Source organism: Nerophis lumbriciformis, linkage group LG02, assembly GCF_033978685.3.
Source record: "Nerophis lumbriciformis linkage group LG02, RoL_Nlum_v2.1, whole genome shotgun sequence".
NCBI lineage: Eukaryota > Metazoa > Chordata > Actinopteri > Syngnathiformes > Syngnathidae > Nerophis > Nerophis lumbriciformis.
In genome coordinates, this window is record NC_084549.2 from 47,835,617 (window position 1) to 47,858,263 (window position 22,647).

The 22,647-nt window shown below is 38.4% G+C and overlaps 1 protein-coding gene across 4 annotated transcripts in view; it reads right to left on the reverse strand.

The window, feature by feature from the left end:
• Nucleotides 1–736: 736 nt before the first annotated feature.
• gbf1 (golgi brefeldin A resistant guanine nucleotide exchange factor 1) overlaps nucleotides 737–22,647 on the reverse strand; it is a 227,515-nt gene continuing 205,604 nt past the window's right edge. For 2 of the 4 annotated variants that reach the window (XM_061963834.1, XM_061963818.1), the window contains exons 26-40: nucleotides 20,014–20,137; nucleotides 15,996–16,067; nucleotides 15,796–15,890; nucleotides 15,575–15,728; nucleotides 13,195–13,420; nucleotides 11,863–12,020; nucleotides 11,536–11,785; nucleotides 11,264–11,469; nucleotides 8,913–9,063; nucleotides 7,421–7,551; nucleotides 7,168–7,269; nucleotides 5,658–5,771; nucleotides 5,407–5,584; nucleotides 2,828–2,986; nucleotides 738–2,694 (exon numbers count right to left, since the gene is read on the reverse strand). In XM_061963834.1, the coding sequence (XP_061819818.1) occupies nucleotides 2,441–2,694; nucleotides 2,828–2,986; nucleotides 5,407–5,584; nucleotides 5,658–5,771; nucleotides 7,168–7,269; nucleotides 7,421–7,551; nucleotides 8,913–9,063; nucleotides 11,264–11,469; nucleotides 11,536–11,785; nucleotides 11,863–12,020; nucleotides 13,195–13,420; nucleotides 15,575–15,728; nucleotides 15,796–15,890; nucleotides 15,996–16,067; nucleotides 20,014–20,137 (2,374 nt within the window). In that variant the 3' untranslated portion in view covers nucleotides 738–2,440. Of the gene's footprint in view, nucleotides 2,695–2,827; nucleotides 2,987–5,406; nucleotides 5,585–5,657; nucleotides 5,772–7,167; nucleotides 7,270–7,420; nucleotides 7,552–8,912; nucleotides 9,064–11,251; nucleotides 11,470–11,535; nucleotides 11,786–11,862; nucleotides 12,021–13,194; nucleotides 13,421–15,574; nucleotides 15,729–15,795; nucleotides 15,891–15,995; nucleotides 16,068–20,013; nucleotides 20,138–22,647 lie in introns of all 4 variants that reach the window. The other 2 variants (XM_061963809.1, XM_061963827.1) reach the window with 2 other exon arrangements.

Sequence of the window (22,647 nt, forward strand, 5' to 3'; positions counted from 1 at the left end):
AGTTAATAGGTTAGTGTGTTTTTATATCCACCATTGTTCTATGTTTGACTATTTTCACTTGATCAAACCTTTTCTAACATTCCACACTACAATATAATACAATTATGTATTATTCCTGTTTATATCATATCAGATCAATATCAGTATCTGCCGATACTCATGGCTCCAATATCATTATCGTATTTGAATTGAAAAACTTGAATCAGGACAGCCCTAATTTGAACATGTATTTTTACATGTCTAGTAATAAAAGTACACAAATATTACTAAAACAAGAAAGGACAAAACAGGGTGTTGGATTGGTGAATATATATGGTCTCCCAAAAAATGTACATCACTTTAAAAGCAGTTATATTGAAAAGTAAGTCTAGCTCAATGAAATGGAACAGTTTAGGTGTTGAACATCATAAGTTTATTCTGATAGCGATTTCATAAATGTTCAAGTGTGCAGCGCCTGTGGCTGTGACACGGCACACGTCAAGTCGGTAGTTAAGCTCTTGCCAAACACACTGTTGCTTGTCTATGGTAACATTATCCAATGTGGAAGTGATTCTCTGCTTAAGTTCATCAATGTTACCAGGAAGACAGGACATATACCACAATTTGATCTGGTTCTAAACTTTCTATACATTCTGGGAACATTTGAGGTTATTTCAACAAGAATTGCCAAAATTAATGGCCTGCGAAATGATGTAAATTTTTGGGACACCCTGTATATTACATTGGTTTTGTGTGTAAATAAAACACAAAGCTTTGTCACATGATTTTATTACACTGTAAAAAGTACATCACCTGTCATGTATATATTATGTACACAATACATTTTTTGAATAAAGCAAACATGATCTCCATAGCAAGTTTTGGACAAGAAAATAAACATAATAAAAGTTTAATCTCTTTAGCGGTTTGTGTTGTCATGGAGACGTCGGCCATGACTTCTTCCTCAATAAATAACATCAAACAACTCAGGATGCGCCAGACAAAAATTGTCATATTTGTACACAACTTAACATTAAGTCAATTTGCAAATGAGTTGACATGAAATAGTTATGTGTCATATAAATATGAATGTGAAGTACATTTCATATGACTCCATCTTCTCCTCCATACAATTTGCACTTCAACGGGGAAAGTGTTTGTGTTGCAACAAATACAATATAATAATCAAAATATCACTCCTGCACTTTATCTGCAAGATGGAATGTTTTAAAGAACGACAACTCCTGCAAGGGTGTTATCTTTTCTTTGAAGACCCAACAAAAAACAAAAAAAAGGTCTATATATTTTTTTGTGAGTAAGACCATAAACCTATCATCTTTTATAGCAATGCTGCACAAACAATGTTTGCGCTATTGTTCAAGTATTAGTATTATTAATATTATTTGATTTGTTACATACACCACAAGTCATTAATAAAACATGAATTATTTTATTCAACTAAATTTTTATCTTAATGATCTTATTTACATACCTTGTTTCTGCCTGCTCACATTTACTATGCATCTAAATTGCATGTGGAGGAGGTATCGCATTCATTTCTTTATTTTTACTTTTTGGAATTTTTAGGACTTTTTCTATAGTAATAGTTTGTGAAATCTAAATGGGGAGTAGTGATCACATTCGTTAAATATCTTTATTTTGACTGTGGATTATTTTAGACTTTTTCTATAATGAAAGTTAGCGAAACGTAAGGGAGGAGGAGCAATGGCATGCATTAAATGTCATTATTTTGACTTGTGAAATATTTTGCAGTTCCTCTATTATGAAAGTTAGCGAAATGTATGTGTAGAGGAGCGATTGCATGCATTAAATGTCATTATTATGACTTGTGAATTATTTTGAAGTTTTTCTATTATGAAAGTTTGATACATGTAAGTGGGGAGAAGCGATCGCACTGCACTTGGCTGCATTGCGTGTGTTTGTGTTGACGCCAAGCTGTAAAGCTAAAGGAGCTACTGAAAACCTTTTAAGTATGCAAGTTACTAACTGTCCCTTTATGGAATCTCAACATTTTCATGCGCAAAGACGACAGGTGAAGCAGCATCATGACTATCAGCTGATTTAAAAGTAGACTTTATGGAGGAAGTAGCACGTTCAACCTGACTTGTGAGTCCTGCCAGTCAAAAGCACACAAGCTGCTTAACACTCCAACATCAACAAGGGTGTTAAACTTCTTACAGACATCAAATAAAAATGAAAGTATGGTGAATACCTTGATACATTTTATACATTAAAGATGCTGAAAATAACCAAATGTAGCTCAATATATACTAAGCTATTATCTTAGCTATGTATTATATCTGACAAAGCTAGTAAGTGTAATATCTAATAATACATCTCATTAATAATTTGACTTTTTACAATATGCAGAGGACCAATAATGTTTTGCGTGAGTGAAGATTGTGTGTTGAGTGAAGATTGTGTATTGAGTGAAGTGGTACTACTGGATTTGGTCAGCAGGGCTTGTCGGTCTTGGAGCAGGGAGCAGCGGTACAGGAGACGTGGCCTCAATGAGGGCGGGATTGAGGATGATTGGCAGGGACATGGGCGGGACCCCCACCTGCAGAGGAGAGGCTAGTGGTTGGATGATGAGAGGAGACTGGCTCAAAGGTGAGGAGACCTGGCCTTCAGGTGTTGCTCGAGGCATAGGCATAGGAAGCATGGCTGTGGGGACAGGAGACAATGCTTCTGCAACTGAAAGACAATGGGTAATAATTAGAATATGACAATAAAAAAGATTTATGAATATGTAAGTAATAGAGTATTAGACGATGACAGGTGGAATATTAGAACAGATACTTATGAATATGAAAGAGTATTGTGTTACCATTGGCTGCTTGGTTATCTTGAGGTGATGCTGGCCTGCTACCTTGTGAGTCACAACTTGCAGACATCAATGCTGCTTCTTGTTGGAGTGTTGAGCTTGTAGATGTTTGTGATGAGGAATTTGGCTGCACAACCTCTGATGTAGGACTGGGTGCTGGATCTGATATATTAATATTTGTTATGAGAATTACAAGGGCAAAGTGTAAAGATACTAATATAAGGTGTGACATGCTTTATTACAATGTTTACATGAACTATATAAGCACCACGCTCCCCCAAGAACATCAAATGAATCATATTTCATATACAGTAGCATGACAGCAAGTTATTTCTGTATTTACATGATCACATTTATAATACATTTATAACTGTGTAAAGGAGCAATCACATTCATTAAGTATCTTTATTGTGACTTTGTGGATTTTTTTTTTATCTATTAATTTCTATGATGAAGGTTTGTCAAATATAACTGTGGAGGAGCAATTGCAAGGCTGTCATCTATGCTACAAGTGTCCACGTGTATTAATTGTCAGACTTATCCACACACGGCATGCAGTGCAGGTGTAACGTAAAGGAGCAATAACATACTATGGGTGCCATCAACACAAAAAAATGGTCCCTAGTGTGTGAATGTGAGTGTGAATGTTGTCTGTCTATCTGTGTTGGCCCTGCGATGAGGTGGCCACTTGTCCAGGTGTAACCGCGCCTACCGCCCGAATGCAGCGACCCCCCGCGACCCCAAAAGGGACAAGCGGTAGAAAATGGATGGATGGATGGGTGCCATATGTAGTAATGTGGCCATAAATGGTACTGCAATCACGCTAAAAATTCTGTAGTACCCTCCCACTCTCCATGACTGAGGTTGCCAGATATCCGGCAAATCCGAATCCTACTCCAAAGAACTACAAATGGCAATCGACAAGTCCTACTCTGTAGGTTTCTCTTGTTTATGCTTCTTGCAAGATGGTTTACTAAGTAATTATGCCACATTTTACTGATGTCGATTAGCCAACTGTATTTGTAAAGTTACGCAGCAATATTTTTGTCGGGAGTCGGGACAGATTGTTGGCTTTACCCTGCTAAAATGTCTAGTTTGACCGCACGGACCACCATCGAAATAATTATATATAATAAAATATAATGTATTATATATCGCATAGGCCTACTTTGATGGCAAGCCAAGGCCAACAGTAAATTTACCGGAACATTCCGTTCAGCATAATTCTATGTTTGCATCCAACCTGACGCACTGTTCTCTTGCATGTACGCACATCACCATCTTTCAGTGCAGAGTGCAATTCTATGAGCCAACCCACATTACGCAAAAACCACCTTATGCATAAATCATATAGCTTACTACCATGTCAATACACAAAGTAAAAAATCATGACATGTAATGTACCATATTGTGCCATGCAAATACCACCCCATATGTGCCTGATGCACATACAGTACCAAAAATCGCAATTAGCCGTGCTAATGTTGGAACGCATTTCCTCAGCGTATCAGCATATTGAGAACGAAATAGACACTGACACTACCCATATCCACATATATTTTCGACGAATAAAACCTATGTTGCACTGTCAGTTGGAATACACATCGACATACAGGCTAACGGGCATATATTTCCCCCGTTAGCCTATATGTCGATGTGTCATTGACCGGGCTAGCATGCTAAGTAAGCATTACACTAGTGTGATGGTGCTTCGCTCCTAAGCATTCATTGCACAAACATACTAGCTTTGTTAGACAAGATCATAGACTTTGCTGGGCAATATAGTTTACATACACACATAGTCACTGCCATTATGTCCTTGGGCAAGACACTTTACCCACCTGCTCCCAGTGCCACCCACACTGGTGTAAATGTAACTTAGATATTGGGTTTCACTATGTAAAGCGTTATATAAATATAATTCACTTCACTTACGAAATGTCCATTTCCATTTATTACAAGTAATAAGAAAACTGAAATGCCTGACTTACATAATAAGGAGGAAGTTAGCAAGTTTGGCGTCAGATGAAAAAATCTCCTCCGCCTTCAATCGTCTCCATCTTTCAAAGGCATCCCCGATACAAATCCTCATTTTCTTCCTGGCTTTGTCATGAATAAGTTAAGAATCGTAACGACGCCTTTTAGATTTACTAAGGTCTGACATGTTTCGTAACTTTACCAGTGGCAGTAGCTCGACAAAGAGGGCGGTGCATAGATGGCAACCTGGATGTGACACACTCACAGACTTTCTAATTGGTCCAACGGTGGAGGGCGGGCCATCGAAATGAAAACAATAACAATATTTCGGGGCTGTAAATCTAATTTTGAAATGAGCATATCCTGGCTGAACTACCGTCATCTGTTATAAAGGTATTCGAAAAGAACATGATTTATTAATGCCTTTTGACATATAAAATTAGGGCCATTCAATGATGACTTGACAATGAAATTATTACATATGGCACCTTTAAGTTGCGAGCGTGCATGTGTGCGCTGTAACTACACTGAATTAATCAAATACTTTGTGTAGTAGATATTCCTTTTGAGAAGCTGTGTGAAGAATGTACATGAAATCAACATACCTGGTAAAACAGTTTGTTTAAAAAGTTCCTCTCTCAGGTGAGGCAAGAAGCAGTCAATTCGTTCCCAGGTTATTTCCCACAGGTCTGAGTATTTGGTTTTGGAATCAGCACTGTGGAAGATCTCTGCTGTGTCCATCACCAGCAGCATGTTCTTCAGAGACTCTGGGATGGCCTCCAACTGGAAAAGCACGCAGGTAAGCGCCATGTCGGCCACACGCTGCTCATTCTTTTGATTGACAGGTCATGTTTACCAACAAGTCACTGGATCCTGCATGCATGTACTTGTCCATGAAGTCCAGGATGGTGAGCCACAGGGCAGCAAAGGTTGGCAGGGACAACAGAGGTAGGAGGTGCTGAAGGAAAACCTGCAGAAAAACATCACATATTACACGACATTACACATTTTCTAAGCTACACTTACACAATCTAACACAGCATTATTTGAAATGATGAGAAGGCCATGAAAGAGTGTAAGGGTCGAGGCAAAATAAAAGCTCTTGTGATTACTGATTGTCCATCAGAACGATTAGAAGGTTGCTAGTTTAATTCCTGTCTTTATCTCAGACAAAAGTGCACTTAAAAGGGAACTGAACTTTTTTTGGAATTATTATGAGACATGACGACAGATACATTTTTTAATGCATTCTAAATACTGTAATAAATAAATCCGATCAAATGTCCGCTTACAATGGAGCCTAAAGGAGCAGCTCTATTCTGCCTATAAAGCCCTTAAAAAACATTCAAACACCTCCAATAAGGTTTTATATACATGATGTAAGTATATGTGTAATGTACTAATGGGCACATTTGTAATAACATTTACGTATTTTGATAATTTTAGTATTTTGTCTGAGTCTATGAGCATGAACTGATGAAGCCTACTTGGAAGAGAAAATTTGGGTAGGAATTATTGTTACTGTGTATGTCTTTAATGTCAGCTATACTTTGGTGTTATAGGTGGGACTAAATTTAATAATCTCGGAATGAAGCGGTTGTCTTGCTGCTGTCTCCCCCCATTCAACATGTACAGACATAACGTTAAATGCTTTTAAATGTTTGTTGCTTAAAAACGAAATTAGCAAAAAACTAAAGTATTGTCTGGAGTGTCATGTGTCGATGTAACAACAAAAGAAGCGATCCAGTTGTCGTCTTAACGAGCTGTTTTATTCACGACATTACAGCTACTCCAACTGCTGACTGCTAGCCTCAGACACATACACAGAACGTCGTAACTTGAAGGCATGCGGCAACTTATACATATCCCAACATAAATGGCACAGAACAGCTACATTTAAAAAAGAGAGTTAAAACAAAAGTAGTGACCAGAAAAAAAAAATTATAACCAAATACTGTGATAACGTCGGACAAGCAGAAATGCACAAAGCCATGTTTGTTCACAGTGGAAGTCGACTGCTTCTTTAGCACCTGCAGTGAACAAACTTGTCCAAAAGATGGCGCCATAACACAAACAATAACAGACCTTTTCATTTATGTTATGTTTTGCACATGTCAAAGTAAAGTCTTCCTATTTAAGGTGTGATGCATGAAAATGCACATAATCAGATTTTTTTTTTTCAGGGTGCATTTACACAGTAACATTCTAATTCGAATGATGATTAGATTAAATATATTTTGTCCTTGTACACATGACTAATAGTCAGTATCGGCCAATACTCAAGGCTCCAATATTGGTTTTGTATAAGAAGTAAAAGAGGTTGTATTTTGACAGTGGCTAGTATGTACAGTGTGTATGCTATGAACCTTTGACAGCAAGGTGCATGCTCTCATTCTGGTCTCTTCCATCCCTCCAACATCAGCTGGACTGATGTTGTCCAGCAACTTGGTCAGCAGTGGGAAAAGAACCTGCAAGAAGAAGACATTTGACTTTTGAAGTAGGTAGTTAGACTTAGACAAACTTTAATGATCCACAAGGGAAATTGTTCTTTTTTTTTTTTTTAGACTTTATGACATTGTCATGCTTGCTTTCTTTTCCAAGTCTTTCCAGCAAATATACCTTATTGAAGCAGGACTCCCACTCCGTAGCCTTTAGTGTCTGCAGATCGTGAACGAGCAGAGCCCTCTGAAGGTAGGTGAGCGCCTGCATGCGCACCTGACGTCTGGCATCACAGCACAGCCAAGCAATACCTGAATATGTAAACATTGAAGTGCCACAGTCATTAAGCCGAGCTTCAAACAGAGGTTTTAATTTGGGCAGGTGTGGCTAAATTGCAGCCCGGATCCTGTTTTTTGATGGTAAAAATAAAATTTAACAAAACAAAAACATGTTTAAGAAAATGTTTATGCTTTGTCATCAATAAAACAAAGCGTATATAGCTATTCATCCATCCATCCATCCATTTTCTACCGCTTGTCCCTCTCGGGGTTGCTGGAGCCTTTATCAGCTGCATTCGGGTGGAACGCGGAGTACTGTAATAGAAGGTCTTTGTCTATCTATATTGCACAGACGCATTTATGTGGCCTATAAATCCTTCAATTTGTTTGAAAGCAACAGTATATCTATATTTGTATTTTTGATATACAATATCATTTTTATTGGGAAATTACCTGAGAGCAGTTATGTTTCATTTTTAAAAAATAATGAATGTTCAAATGCTCAGCAGTTTTATGTTCTTGTATTTTGTTCCTTTACTGTAGCCAAAATGAACCAAATCGTGACTTTAATAGCGCGGTGAATACCAAGCCTCTTACAAAGTACCTTTTAGAATCCAAATTTGAGCTAGTGCTAATAGAATAACAAAATAACAAATATTATTTGTTAACAAAAAATCCAGCAGGTTTTGAAATATTTGAGTTATAATTCATTTATTTTAGGGTCATGACTGAGCAGGAGCCTATTCCAGCTGACTTACTAGCTCAATTGCGTTCCACAACCAAGCTCGCAACATGAAATCAAGGGGTCACGTTCATCCGACCTATATGTCAAAAAAAAATGACAAATGTGATAATTTTTCACCAGAATAGACATGAAAATAAATAAATGAGCAGAAAACAGGTGAAAAGAAAATGTTTTAAAAAATAATGTCAATGTTCCATCGGTGTTCAACGCCACACTCCCCAAACAAACGAAGTAAATGCTTCACAAACGGCAAGAGACAACATTTTTGTCAACTTCCTTGTTTACTATGTAAACACAACAGTGCACATGTGCATGTGGTGTCATGTGACCATGTGAGTCACTTCAAAGACACATTATTTTCATAATAGAAAACACTTTTTTGTAATGTGAACAACTACATAAAAATATTTAACCAAATATTAGGCATCATATACTGAGTATCTTTCTTCATGTTTGGTACTAAACCAAACAACAGAGGAGTCAGGTTACTCATTTAAAGATAATGCAAGATGAATAAAATATTTTATTGCTGAGATAGGCTCTAGCACCCCCCACAACCCTAAAAGCAACAAGCGGTAGAAAATGGATGGATGGATAATATATTGATATATACATATGTAACACATATCATCTGTACAATTAAGCAAACCTTGCAGCAGGGGGCACCAGCAGCTTGTCCACAGGGTCTGTGAGTCAGCTTCAATCTTCTTACCAGCAGCCTCCAAATGTTGCTGTTCCTTTGCCCAAGAGCTGTAAATGCTGGCAGCCCGAGTGTGTAAAGTGTGCATCAAATCTAACAGCTGGATAGACACAAACACACATCAGGGAAGGGGAAACCAAATGATTTATTGATTTGACTAAAATATGCATAGTCTCATTTCACACTTAGGGCCCTAATTCTCCCTTGCGCTTAAGTGAAAAAATGTGTGTAATTGTGCGATTTCTGACTGCGCAATATAGAAAATACATACTGAATATAATTTAATCGTATAATTTGATTGAATTTACTTTTTGGGAGTTAATATCAAACTTTCTCATTCCCCCTCGCAAGCACACACACACACAACTATCAAGCCCCTCCAACGCGTCATGTCTTCACAAATATTTGGATGAAACAGAACTCTTAACGTGACACCTGACAAAGCGCTGCGTGGATTAATACATTATTTTCACATCTAAAGTCATATATGTTAAAAGGATTTCAATGGTATTCACAAGTGTGAGTAAAACATAATGTGCACAGCCAAAAAAATGCATCAATGCAAAGTTACACTCATTATTAATTAGCCTGCTTTCATTCACGATTTAAGCACTTTTGCCTAACTTATGCGGGGTGGGCGTGTCCGCAGGCTGGATGTGTGAATACAAATAAGAGAAGAGGGAGAATAGGGCTCTTATAGCTTAGGTCTATACCGGGGGTCTGCAACCCGCGGCTCAAAAGCCATACAATACACAATATTTTAGAGTGAGATGAGAAGCTGTGGCTGTGGAAAATGTAGTGACAGCATAATAGGATGCAACCACACAGACACTCCTTTGTAACACACATCCAGTGCAGGCTTGAAAGTGCATGCAACTCTTTAAATAGTGAAAATCGGTCAAGTTTTGTCATTGTGTCGTTATGTTCTCTTTTTCTCTATCTGCTGGATTTGAATACAGCCACTCCATTTGACCTGCAAATAAGGTTAATAGCAAATATAATAGGTTTTTGTATAGTTGTGCAGAAAGGAATATGAAATGTGCAACTCTCGTCAATGGGCCAAATAATAAACTCTTTGGAATGTGTAATTTTCTTAGTTTATTTAGATCGATGATGAAAACTGATGTCAATCACGACAAATAGCAAACCCAAGACTTCTTTTAGTAAGCGCTGTCACTTGTGAGCCTAAAGAAGCTTCCTGATAAGCACAGTTTCATTATTCCCAGTTAAACAACACAGCAGTTGTATCAGCCCTTTTTATTTCTTAAAGCAATAAAAACATCCAAGGACACAGTATCACTCCTTGTGTTTCATAATGCATCCATGCTTCAGTATCTTTTGTCCCATCACTAGTGAAAAGTTAAACAAGTTCATTATAAGACAACAATAAACCTATTAAATTATTACTAAATTATTTATCTTTTTATTATTGTATTTTATGCCCATGTGTTCTGTGTACCGTGTGAGTGACATAGCAGTTAATTTAGGTATAATATTTGACTTACGCTAAAACGCGACTTAAATCACTTTGTAGAAGTGACAGCTCATACTGAAAGAAGTTGGGAGTGGTGTGCTGTGTTTAGCCTCTGTTTATGTCTTCATCATCCATCTAAATGGAATATAGAAAAAGCCTGAACAAATAGATAAAACAAATAAATGGAACTATGAAAAGGGAAAAATTCCAAAGTGTTGGATCATTTTGATCTTATCGCACCACAGGTACCGGTAAATGTTTTTCTTTTCCTGTTTACTATTTAGCTCATTGACCAGAATCGTACATTTCACATTCCTTTCTGCACTTTTGCTCTAATATTTTTGAAATAGTACTACTATTGTAGCAGCTAATGGGGATCTTAATAAACTAGTAATTTTATTTGCAAGTCAAATGTAGTGACTTTTTAATTAATCAGATGGCGGATGACCATTATGAAACACACTAACACGTTATCAGTGCAATGTCAATGTCAGTATGTCATACACCCACTGAGCCCCTTGATTTACTTATACTACCTTCTAAAAATGGACTAGGTGTAAAAGACGTGATGAACGCTATTTGAGAATGACACAATAAGCACATCAAAAATAGGGCAGTGTCAGGAAAGTTTAAAAGTATCATTGTCCCAGCATGATGAGTTTAAGTAGTATTATGGTTAAGATATTAGTAAATATTATTACTATGACAAAAACTTAAGTGGCTTAAAAATATATTTGGAAGTCGAACATTTTCTTTTGGGTACAAGTGTGCTCACAAAAGGTAGAAGAGAAAAAAAGAAGGATCCTGTACTTACATCCTGACTAACCTGTAATGACACCGTGTGGTAACCTGATGGGACACCTTCGTCCTCCTCATCATCACTACGGGAACGTGAAGGACGGTGGCTAGAAGTCAGGCTTCCGCCTCTTCTTGTGCCGTTCCCACCCTCCTCTTTTCCTCCAGCCTTTTTCCTCAAACGGGACTTAGCAGAGTCATACTTGTGGTTTTTCTTCTTGTCGTGGTTACGGTAACCTGGGGGGGAAAAAATAGTGAATAAGACATACAGTATTGTCATGGTTTCATGTTGAAATAAGTTACCTCCATTGAGGCTGGCCTCCACGAACACCCGGATGGCTCGAACACACAGCTCAAAGTTGTCGGGTGTGATATGAGCAGCGTCACGGACAATGAACGACAGCGTTTCTACGCACTTGATGAGAGACTTTGTGTCATGCTGGCCAAGGTCCTGACCCAGTGTCAGACTGTACTGGTTCACCAGTGGGTGATTGAGTTGACATTTGGAGTTGACTGGTGGACTCTTGTTGCATTCTAGGTCATCTTTTCCAACCTAAAACAACAAAAGTAAGTATTAAGGTAAGGTCCCTAACAAAAGGAGATCGAGTCATGTGATGCGCAGGTACTGACCACCAGCCAACCACTACTCGCTACATCAACATCTGTAGTGGAGCGAGGTATTCGTGTCTTGCTGTGTTCTGCGTAGACCTCTGAGTCGGACGTGTACCCACGATCTAAACTCACTTGACTCGGTTGGTGGGATGGCAGCTCACTGTCGGACTGAGCACCTGGAAAAACACAAGAGGCAGACATAGTACTCTTTTCATTTTCTACTGGAATGTATATGTTTGAAATATTTCTTCTGTATCTGGTCTACTGAATATTTATCAATATTCCTTCGTAATCGGCTCCAATTGAGTGTAGACGAAGCAAGAACAACATGTCACAATATTTAAACTCTTTATTGTTTAAACAGCCAAATTGTCATCTTCCTGCATAGCTCAGACATTCTTCCCGTTCCTGTCTACAGTGCTAAGCCTCCTAGTTAATGTAGTATGCAAACAATTCCTTCATAGTTTACATGTATTTATATATTTATTTGACATTTATTTATCCAGGGTAACCCATTAAGAACATATTTTCTATTGCAATGCTGATCTAGCAAAGAGGCATCATTTACCTGACAGAAATGTTAAAGGGTGATGATAATCTCTCATCGCCTTTACCAACAACAAACATTTGTGCTTTGGATTGTTTTAAACAGCCACCTAATGTCTACGGTCTACTTTTAAGTATGTGTGGTACAAAGTGAGTAAAACATCAACACAGTAATTATTTTCACATTTGTGTTGAAATTCTGTGATTTTTTTAGCTTAATAGTAACAAAGAACACTTACATTCAATTGTAAAATAAACCTCAAAACACTGTACATTTTAACACAACTTTTCTAAAAGGCTGCTGCAGATTAGGTCATTTTAGGTCGCAAAACTCACAAAAAAACCTTTCATAATAGTGTTTTATTTGGCATGAGCAAAGACCGATAAGAAAGAAGAGAATATATATCGACTTAACATGTTTATTAAACATATTTAGCCTCACATTCATGTTAACAAATAACATGTCTGTTTTGTAAAAACATTTATCACATTAATGAGGAACTGTTACTCCTTTTGAGTCACCAGAGTGTGGAATTCTGTGTCTGGACACTCCATTCCACACAATGAAAGGCAATCAAATGACCAGTTTGTTGCGTACAATGTTCGGCCTTACGATAACTGAGATGGTATACAAAAAACAAGTGAAAAACCAAATCATTCAAAAAATCAAGGCAACACTTTATATGTCAATTACTGAAAATAAGTGTTTTGTAGTCATGAGCTGTGGTTTGTCAGTGAATGACATCTGTGTTTTACAATTGTCTACATTTAGGTCATCAAAGGAAATGTGTAGAAATACTTTACCTGTTTCCATGTCAGCGCTGGCAGAGGTAAACTGAAACGCGGCAGGTGGTTGCACTCCAGCACCAATGCATTCTAGCAGTGAGAATAGTGTGTACCAATGGTCTGTGCTGTGGATGTTGGCTGCATTGGTCTTCAGCAGCTCGTGAAGGCCATAAGCCACCTCCCTGCTGACCCGGAATAAAACATGCGGCTTCATCATAAGCAGGAGACGCAGGGAGAGGAGCACCTATAAAACAAAAAACAGGTGTTGAGTTCGATGTAAACACTGCAGGATATTTGTGCAGGCGGGAAAGGCTCCTCACATTTAAGAATGATCAACACAACTATTATGAAACACCTCGTACTGTATGTATTTCTTTCTTGATCAAATCTGATATCTCATTTATTATGTTGTTACTTCTCTGAAATCTGTGTTCTCACTTCTGTTGACATGTCTCAGACTTTTCCATTGGGTTGGAACATTGTTGTTGTTTTTTTGCATTGCAAGGCAATTATTTTTGCGTAACCAATGGTTAGCTTGGTTTGCTAACGGTTTTCGTAACTTGTCTTTACAGTAGTCTTTCACCACATTGCGCTTAAAATTTTTGTGACTTACCTATAATATATTGCAGTTTTTTCTTTTAAAACATATTTTGCGTACATTCTTAATATCTATATATCCATATCTATATGTACCGAATATATGTATGTATATGTATATATGTATATGTATGCGAAGGAGATCTGTTGCACTCCGTGAGGCAAATTATGATTAAGATTAGTTTATTTCAAAGGGGACAATGCAATTTCATAAAACACATGACTACACATGGTTAAAAATGCCAGAATTAGCCAGAAGGCTAGTTTTTATCTTTAGTCCCTTGGCCATGATGTAAAAAAGGCAGTAAAAGTACAATTTCAAAGAAAAAGAAAAGGAAAAGAGAGAAAAAGAAAAAAAAAGCAATCAATACATATACGATATAATAAAAAATAAAATACAACATCAGAACATGACATTTATCTTAGCATCAAAACAGGCTCATCTTTTAATGCTGGCAGCTGTAAGCGTTGATAAGCCACATTTAAAAAACATTTGTGAAGGCTTTGTATGTTGTGAACAGTTTAACCTCCACAGGTACTGAGTTCCACACATTTAAAGTTAAAGTACCAATGATTGTCACACACACACTAGGTGTGGTGAAATTTGTCCTCTGCATTTGACGCATCCCCTTGTTCACCCCCTGGGAGTTGAGGGGAGCAGTGGGCAGCAGCGGTGGCTGCGCCCGGGAATCATTTTTGGTGATTTAACCCCCAATTCCAACCCTTGATGCTGAGTGCCAAGCAGGCAGGTAATGGGTCCCATTTTTATAGTCTTTGGTATGACTCGGCCGGGGTTTGAACTCACAACCTACCGATCTCAGGGCGGACACTGCGGTCAAAAGTTTACATACACTTGTAAAGAACATAATGTCATGGATGTCCTGAGTTTCCAATAATTTCTACAACTATTATTTTTTTGTGATAGAGTGATTGGAGCACATACTTGTTTGTCACAAAAACATTCATGAAGTTTGGTTCTTTTATGAATTTATTATGGATCTACTGAAAATGTGACCAAATCCAAAGCATAATACTACCACCACCATGCTTGACAATAGGCGTGGTGTTCCTGGGATTAAAGGCCTCACCTTTTCTCTTCCAAACATATTGTTGGGTATTGTGGCCAAACAGCTCAATTTTTGTTTCATCTGACATCACATGGACAAAGATAAGTTCTTCTGGAGGAAAGTTCTGTGGTGCTAACATGCTATTTAAGCTAGCTGTATGTATATATCGCATCATTATGCCTCATTTGTAGGTATATTTGAGCTCAATTAAGTTCCGTTACTTTTGTCGTCTGTATTTAATTCATATTTGCATGTCTCACGACACATTATCTGTATGTAATATTGGCTGCATTTCTGATAGTTGTTTGTGTGTCGTTATAGACGTTATGCTACCCAGCTTGCAAAGATTGTAATAAATCCACTTAAAGAAGACAAACTGCCGTTTCCTTTAACTTGGACACACACACCTATACATTTGGCAATTCTAAAACAGCATATTTCAAGAGTAATCTAATCCTCTGAGAAGCCTCTGTTTTACTAATGTTTTCCAATGTAGCAAATGTGTAGAATAATAATGTGTTGCCTTCATTATAAGACTAATATAAGGCTTTTGATGTTTTGTGGCTGCAGACAGACTTTTTTGTTTGTATTTTCAGTCCAATATGGCTCTTTCAACATTTTGGGTTGCCAACCCCTCTTTTAGCCCAATGCGGTCAAAAAGTTTGTACACTCCTGATCTATACATATACATAAATACATAGACACCCACGTACATACATAAACATGTGCTGTACCTGGGAACTAATATCTTCTCGTCGTAGCAAGCGGATGGCAAGTCGAATGAGTCCCACCACAGCTCTCTCCACCAAGAAGCAGCTCTCATTGGCATGCACACAGAGGTGACAGAGGTGATCACGCATTGTCTGCCACACACATGACACACGATCGCTATCGACAGAGAGAAAGTTTTAGAGCACGCACACACAGCAACGACTGTGGGTTGTGTTGTACTTACCGGTTCTCCATCACCATACGAAGTAACATCTCTAAGCAGAAGGCAGCATCTTCTTCATTGTATGTCTCTTCATCAGGAGTGACTGATATTAACGCCTGCCCAACACGCGTGCACACACGCACACACACACGTTATATCAATTAAGCTTTCTCACAAAAACAAATTATTTCTTTTCAGTGGGATATCATTTGAGAAAATACCTTCATTAGTTCTTGTAAAGACTCCAGCTGGAGGAACTTGCTCTCTGTGATCATCTTCTCTGGGTCACATTGCTACAAAGACATGTTCAAGTCAAGCATCAATGAGGAAATATAAATTTACCATTGTGGTATCTCGGTTTTATTACGCCCCACCTTTTCTCATTCATTCTACGCCAACTGGACACATTTGATGCGGATTGGTTTCCACTAGGGTTGTACTAATAAAGTACCGCAATACTAACTAACTAACTAATTGAAATCGGTACTATACTACCTTATATAATACCGGTACCGCTCTGTCATCCACAGTGTTGGGACTAACGCGTTACAAAGTAACGCGTTACTGTAACGCCGTTAGTTTCGGCGGTAACTAGTAATCTAACGCGTTATTTTTTTTTATTCAGTAATTTAGTTACCGTTACTACATGATGCGTTACTGCGTTATTTTACGTTACTTTTGATGTAGTATCGGCTAGAAACAGAAGCGCTGCGGTGTCGTTCTTCTGAATCTTCCTCTGTCACAAGCCGGAGAGAAGAAAAGAGGCGCGGTCTATGTGTGTGTGGGTGTGGGGAAAAAAGTTGTTGGCACGTTCAGTCCACACACAGCGTGGTCATGGCGAGCGGAGTAACGGAGGAGCTTGAACGCCCCCGCCATTGATTCGGTGTGTTTATAAGTGCAGACTCGGTTGTGCAAAACGAGGGTTTTAAACACATGCTGAACGTGCTTGAGCCACGTTACGACATCCCGTCGCGCACCTACTTCAGCAATAAGATTGTGCCAGATCTTTATGAGCAGGAGAAGAACAAAGTTGTGGATGAACTATCCCGAGCATCATCTGTTGCGCTCATGACAGACGGGTGGACGTCAAGGGGAACTATAAGCGCTCACTTCATCACAGCAGACTGGGAGATGAGAAGACACGCCCCCTCTACGAGAGTCACCTTGCGCAGGTACAGACACAAGCAGTGGAGGAATGGAAGATAAAGATATCCCAGTCACACGTGATAATGCCAAAAATCAAATAATTACAGTGAATGAGGCAGGACTGGGACCACAGATAGGTGCTTTGCACATGTAGTGAATTTGGCATCACAGAAGGGAATCTCAGTCAATAGGATGGAGCGCCTCTTTGGGAGGATCAGGAAGGTTTCTTACTTCCACCCAAGCACAACAGCTGCTCATGTGCTTAAGACAAAGCAATAAATGCTAAAGCTGCCTGCTCATACATGATGTCCCAACGAGGTGGAACTCCACTTATGATATGTTGGAGCAGCAGGCAGCTATATACTCTGCATTGACCCACAACACCCTGAAGACAAATGTCACCCTGTCTGATGATGATGTGAGAGTGGCAGGTGAGGTCCTCCAGGTGCTTAAACCCCTCAAAAGTGTTACATCTCTACTGAGCACTGAAACTTCACCATCTGTGTCAATGATCCTGCCACTGAAAACAAGTATTCTACAATCCATGGCTCCAAGTGTGGAAGACAGCAGCATCACTCCAGATGTCAGGCTTTATGTTTCAAGGAAGATGATGTGCCTTCTTATGTTGCACTTTAACTTGTTTTTTATTCATGGTCATTGGTCCAAGTTTAAAGAAAGGAGGAATGCCTTTTTATGTTGCACTGTTTTTCATTAATTATGTTAAAAGGAAAATAAAAATGTATGTCAAGTTGATCAACAGATTGTATTATTCTCCAGTGCAATAACAGTACTGAAATGAAGGCAAAAAGGGCATTAATGGGAGCTTTAAAAAAAAAAAGAAGAAAAAAAGAAGTAACTAAATAGTTACTTTTCACAGTAACGCATTACTTTTTGGTGTAAGTAACTGAGTTAGTAACTGAGTTACTTTTGAAATAAAGTAACTAGTAACTGTAACTAGTTACTGGTTTTCAGTAACTAACCCAACACTGGTCATCCAAATGCCGCTGTGTGGCGGTGATTACAGAGCCAAGGTGCATGATGTTGATGTGTCAAAACGCATACACAAAGTGCATACAAGCAATAACATTGTGGTGGGGAAGAATGTCAAAAAATTCTACTGGTTATCAAAGAGGGTGCGTGAAGCACAATATGGAGGTATTTGGGCTTCAAAACTGACAATAAATGTGACTCTTTAAACAGGGAGGCACTGCGCTGCAAGTTCTGCTTTAAAACACGCCTCGCCAAACGTGGCGATTAGTATTACCACCGTTGCTTCAAACTTAGGTAAACATTTAAATAATAAGCATTCAGATCTGCACAAAGAGTTATAAAGATTGACAGGTAATGTAGTTGTCACACCTGTCCTGCTGTTCGGCTCCAGGGCAGACCGTAGCCGAGGAGCACAGGGCAGACGTTCCTTCCAGGTCAATGTTTTCGTCGGGGGTAACACCATTAACTTTACCCGGCAATGGCTCTGCTCAGCTTTGCTTTCCAGTCAGAATTTAAGGCTGCCGATTTGTGACTATCTGGTTGCTTTATTATTAGTTTTGCAGGACACGACCTGACCCGTACGTCTACTGCGCAGTGCATGTGCTCCCTCTCTCTCTCTCTTTACTTGCCCACTCACTTACTGACGTCATTCAGTCAACACGTTGCCATTCTCGCAAACAAACACACATACCCTACTCTCATGAGTTAACTAGCTCCCTGTTGTGCACATGTAGACATGCACACAGCTGCTTGGTTTGATGCCAAATATTAGCGGAGTTAAAACCACCCAACTAGCATCAACTAATGCAAGTGAAATGACAGAATTTTGTAACTAATTGCTACAATTTGTGTTTTATCTTTAACAATGTCTGTTTTACCTGCTACCTGGCTTATTTGTGTACATTTATCTATAGTTTTGTTTTTAGTATTTACTAAAAATTGTATTTTTCTTAAAGCACAGACCATGAGTGGCAACTATAAATCACGAAGCATTCAATATAATGTCAATCAAGCTTTTTATTCAAATCTAATCCTTGATTATGGCAGACTATATGTAATATGGAAAATTGTAAATTATTATTTGAGTGCAAGAAGAAAAGCCCAATGTGTTTAATGCCTTTTAATTTATATTTTAACCTTCTAAAATTGTTCTTTGAGTGCAATAGGAAACATATGTGTAATGTATTGTAATATTTTCTGTTAAAGTAAAGCCAATATTGACATTATTTATATTTCCCTTTATTTGGAAAAGTATCGATATACATTTTGGTACCGGTACCAAATTATTGTTACCGGTACAACCCTAGTCTCCACCCTTTATTAGCTGAGATGCCGGTTATTTCCTCTATGCGATCGCTACACATGGATGGACCAACTGTTTTTCTATTTTTCACTCATACTGCTTACTATCCAATCTATCTGCTTTTAGTTTATTATTCCAGTGTCTCTCAGTGTCTCAGTGCTTAGACATGTTGATCCTTGGTTGACGTACCACCGTTATATTTTGTAATTTTTATTATTTGAACTTTTTTTTACTCCTGCCTTCACAACTGGGGTCAAGCAGTAACAAACTAGTCTGTCTTTCTATCATTTCGCAGAATGGCGTTTTGTGATAGTCACACACAGTAAGTGTGGTGAAATTACTCTCTGCATTTGACCCATCCCCTTGTTCTACCCCCTGGGAGCAGTAAGCAGCATTTGGGTGATTTAACCCCCAATTCCAAATCTTGATGCTGAGTGCCAAGCAGGGAGGTAATGAGTCCCATTTTTATAGTCTTTGGTATGACTCAGCCAGGGTTTGAACTCACGACCTACCGATCTCAGGGGGGACACTCTAACCACAAATCCACTGAGTCGATTAAACTGGATCAATATTGGTATTGGCCAATACTCAAGGATCAAATACCGATATTGTATCGGACATTGAATAGTTGTACACCCCAAACCTTTTGAAAATGATTACTAATGAAAGTCAAAGTACCACTGTACTTGATTATTACCATTCAATACATTTTAGCTAGGTTTATTTGAAGACAAATATCAACAGCAAATGCAGAGATCAACATTAAACAATACTCAAATTACATGAATTGTATTCAGAACCTTAATGCAGTGGATTGCGGCCTGTTTGGCTTCCTGGTTTTCCATGGATGGTCCTCTGAGTCCTGACTGCTCAGCTCCACTCAGCGTCAACCAGTTGACAAAACTCAATACTGCCGACTCCCCACTGATAGGAAGGAGAATAAATATATTGTTTATTATTCTTACTCATTGAATAACTTTATTTGAGGACAGTGCATATTGATGAACATATGAACAAAAGCATTGCAGTAAGTATGTCAGAATGAGCTACAATAGCTAAATTTCATCAGTTGAACAATAAAAACAGACATCATAATCAGACATACTTACAAAATCACTTACAGTAAATACTGGGTATTAAATAAGTCAGCATAAAGGTAATCAAGTACAGGACTGGTGTGTCTTTAACACTTTTTAGGTTTTGTAGTTTTGTTCAAAGTTTGTGTTTTCCATGCCTGTGTGCCTCTCATAGAAACAAACATTTGACTCAATTTAGTCTTACAATTGCTTCTAGTATTGACTGCATTGTTAGTTTTCCTCTGTATAAAAAAAACCCTGTCATGGCAGCGGCACAAGCTCATGCAAACCTTCAAAGGAAAACATCACCTGCTGTATATGTAAAAATATACAAGTGTATAATGTACAAACCCCATTTCCATATGAGTTGGGAAATTGTGTTAGATGTAAATATAAACGGAATACAATGATTTGCAAATCCTTTTCAACCCATATTCAATTGAATGCACTACAAAGACAAGATATTTGATGTTCAAACTCATAAACTTTATTTTTTTTTTGCAAATAATAATTAACTTAGAATTTCATGGCTGCAACACGTGCCAAAGTAGTTGGGAAAGGGCATGTTCACCACTGTGTTACATCACCTTTTCTTTTAACAACACTCAATAAACGATTGGGAACTGAGGAAACTAATTGTTGAAGCTTTGAAAGTGTAATTCTTTCCCATTCTTGTTTTATGTAGAGCTTCAATTGTTCAACAGTCCGGGGTCTCCGCTGTCGTATTTTACACTTCATAATGTGCCACACATTTTCGATGGGAGACAGGTCTGGACTGCAGGCGAGCCAGGAAAGTGCCCGCACTCTTTTTTTACAAAGCCACGCTGTTGTAACACGTGCTGAATGTGGCTTGGCATTGTCTTGCTGAAATAAGCAGGAGCGTCCATGAAAAAGACGGCGCTTAGATGGCAGCATATGTTGTTCCAAAACCTGTATGCACCTTTCAGCATTAATGGTGCCTTCACAGATGTGTAAGTTACCCATGCTTTGGGCAGTACTGGACCCCCATACCATCACAGATGCTGGCTTTTGAACTTTGCGTCGATAACAGTCTGGATGGTTCGCTTCCCCTTTGGTCCGGATGACACGATGTCGAACATTTCCAAAAACAATTTGAAATGTGGACTCGTCAGACCACAGAACACTTTTCCACTTTGCATCACTCCATCTTAGATGATCTCGGGCTCAGAGAAGCCGGCGGCGTTTCTGGATGTTGTTGATAAATGGCTTTCGCTTTGCATAGTAGAGCTTTAACTTGCACTTACAGATGTAGCGACGAACTGTATTTAGTGACAGTGGTTTTCTGAAGTGTTCCTGAGCCCATGTGGTGATATCCTTTAGAGATTGATTTTGGTTTTTGATACAGTGCCGTCTGAGGGATCGAAGGTCACGGTCATTCAATGTTGGTTTCCGGCCATGCCGCTTACGTGGAGTGATTTCTCCAGATTCTCTGAACCTTTTGATGATATTATGGACCGTAGATGTTGAAATCCTTAACTTTCTTGCAATTGCACTTTGAGAAACGTTGTTCTTAAACTGTTTGACTATTTACTCACGCAGTTGTGGACAAAGGGGTGTACCTCGCCCCATCCTTTCTTGTGAAAGACTGAGCATTTTTTGGGAAGCTGTTTTTATACCCAATCATGGCACCCACCTGTTCCCAATTAGCCTGCACACCTGTGGAATGTTCCAAATAAGTGTTTGATGAGCATTCCTCAACTTTATCAGTATTTATTGCCACCTTTCCCAACTTCATTGTCACGTGTTGCTGGCATCAAATTCTAAAGTTAATGATTATTTGCAAAAAAAGAAATGTTTATCAGTTTGAACATCAAATATGTTGTCTTTGTAGCATATTCAACTGAATATGGGTTGAAAATGATTTGCAAATCATTGTATTCCGTTTATATTTACATTTAACACAATTTCCCAACTCATATGGAAACGGGGTTTGTATATGTAAAAAAAAAAAAATAAATAAATAAAATATATATGTACGCACGCACGCACATACTAAGGCTGTCTACATTAACGCATGAGTTTAATAAAAATTTAAAAAAGCGTTATTATAAATGAATGAAGATTAATCAGTGTTTGTTTTGACCGCCAGGAGGTAGCACGCATTGTAAAAGCAGTGATCATATCACACGGCAGTGTGATGATAGAGCGATGTGCTCAGCACCCTTCAAAACAAAATCCAAAAAATGTTTAGATAAAACTGAGGTAATGAGTTTGTATTGTAGCGACAAACTTTCCTATCATCGGCGCACATCAAGTTTAAAGTACCATCTTAAAGCGAAACATGAACGTGAGGATGGTGCCGCTACCATAAATGCTACATGGACAGCAATGAGAGGA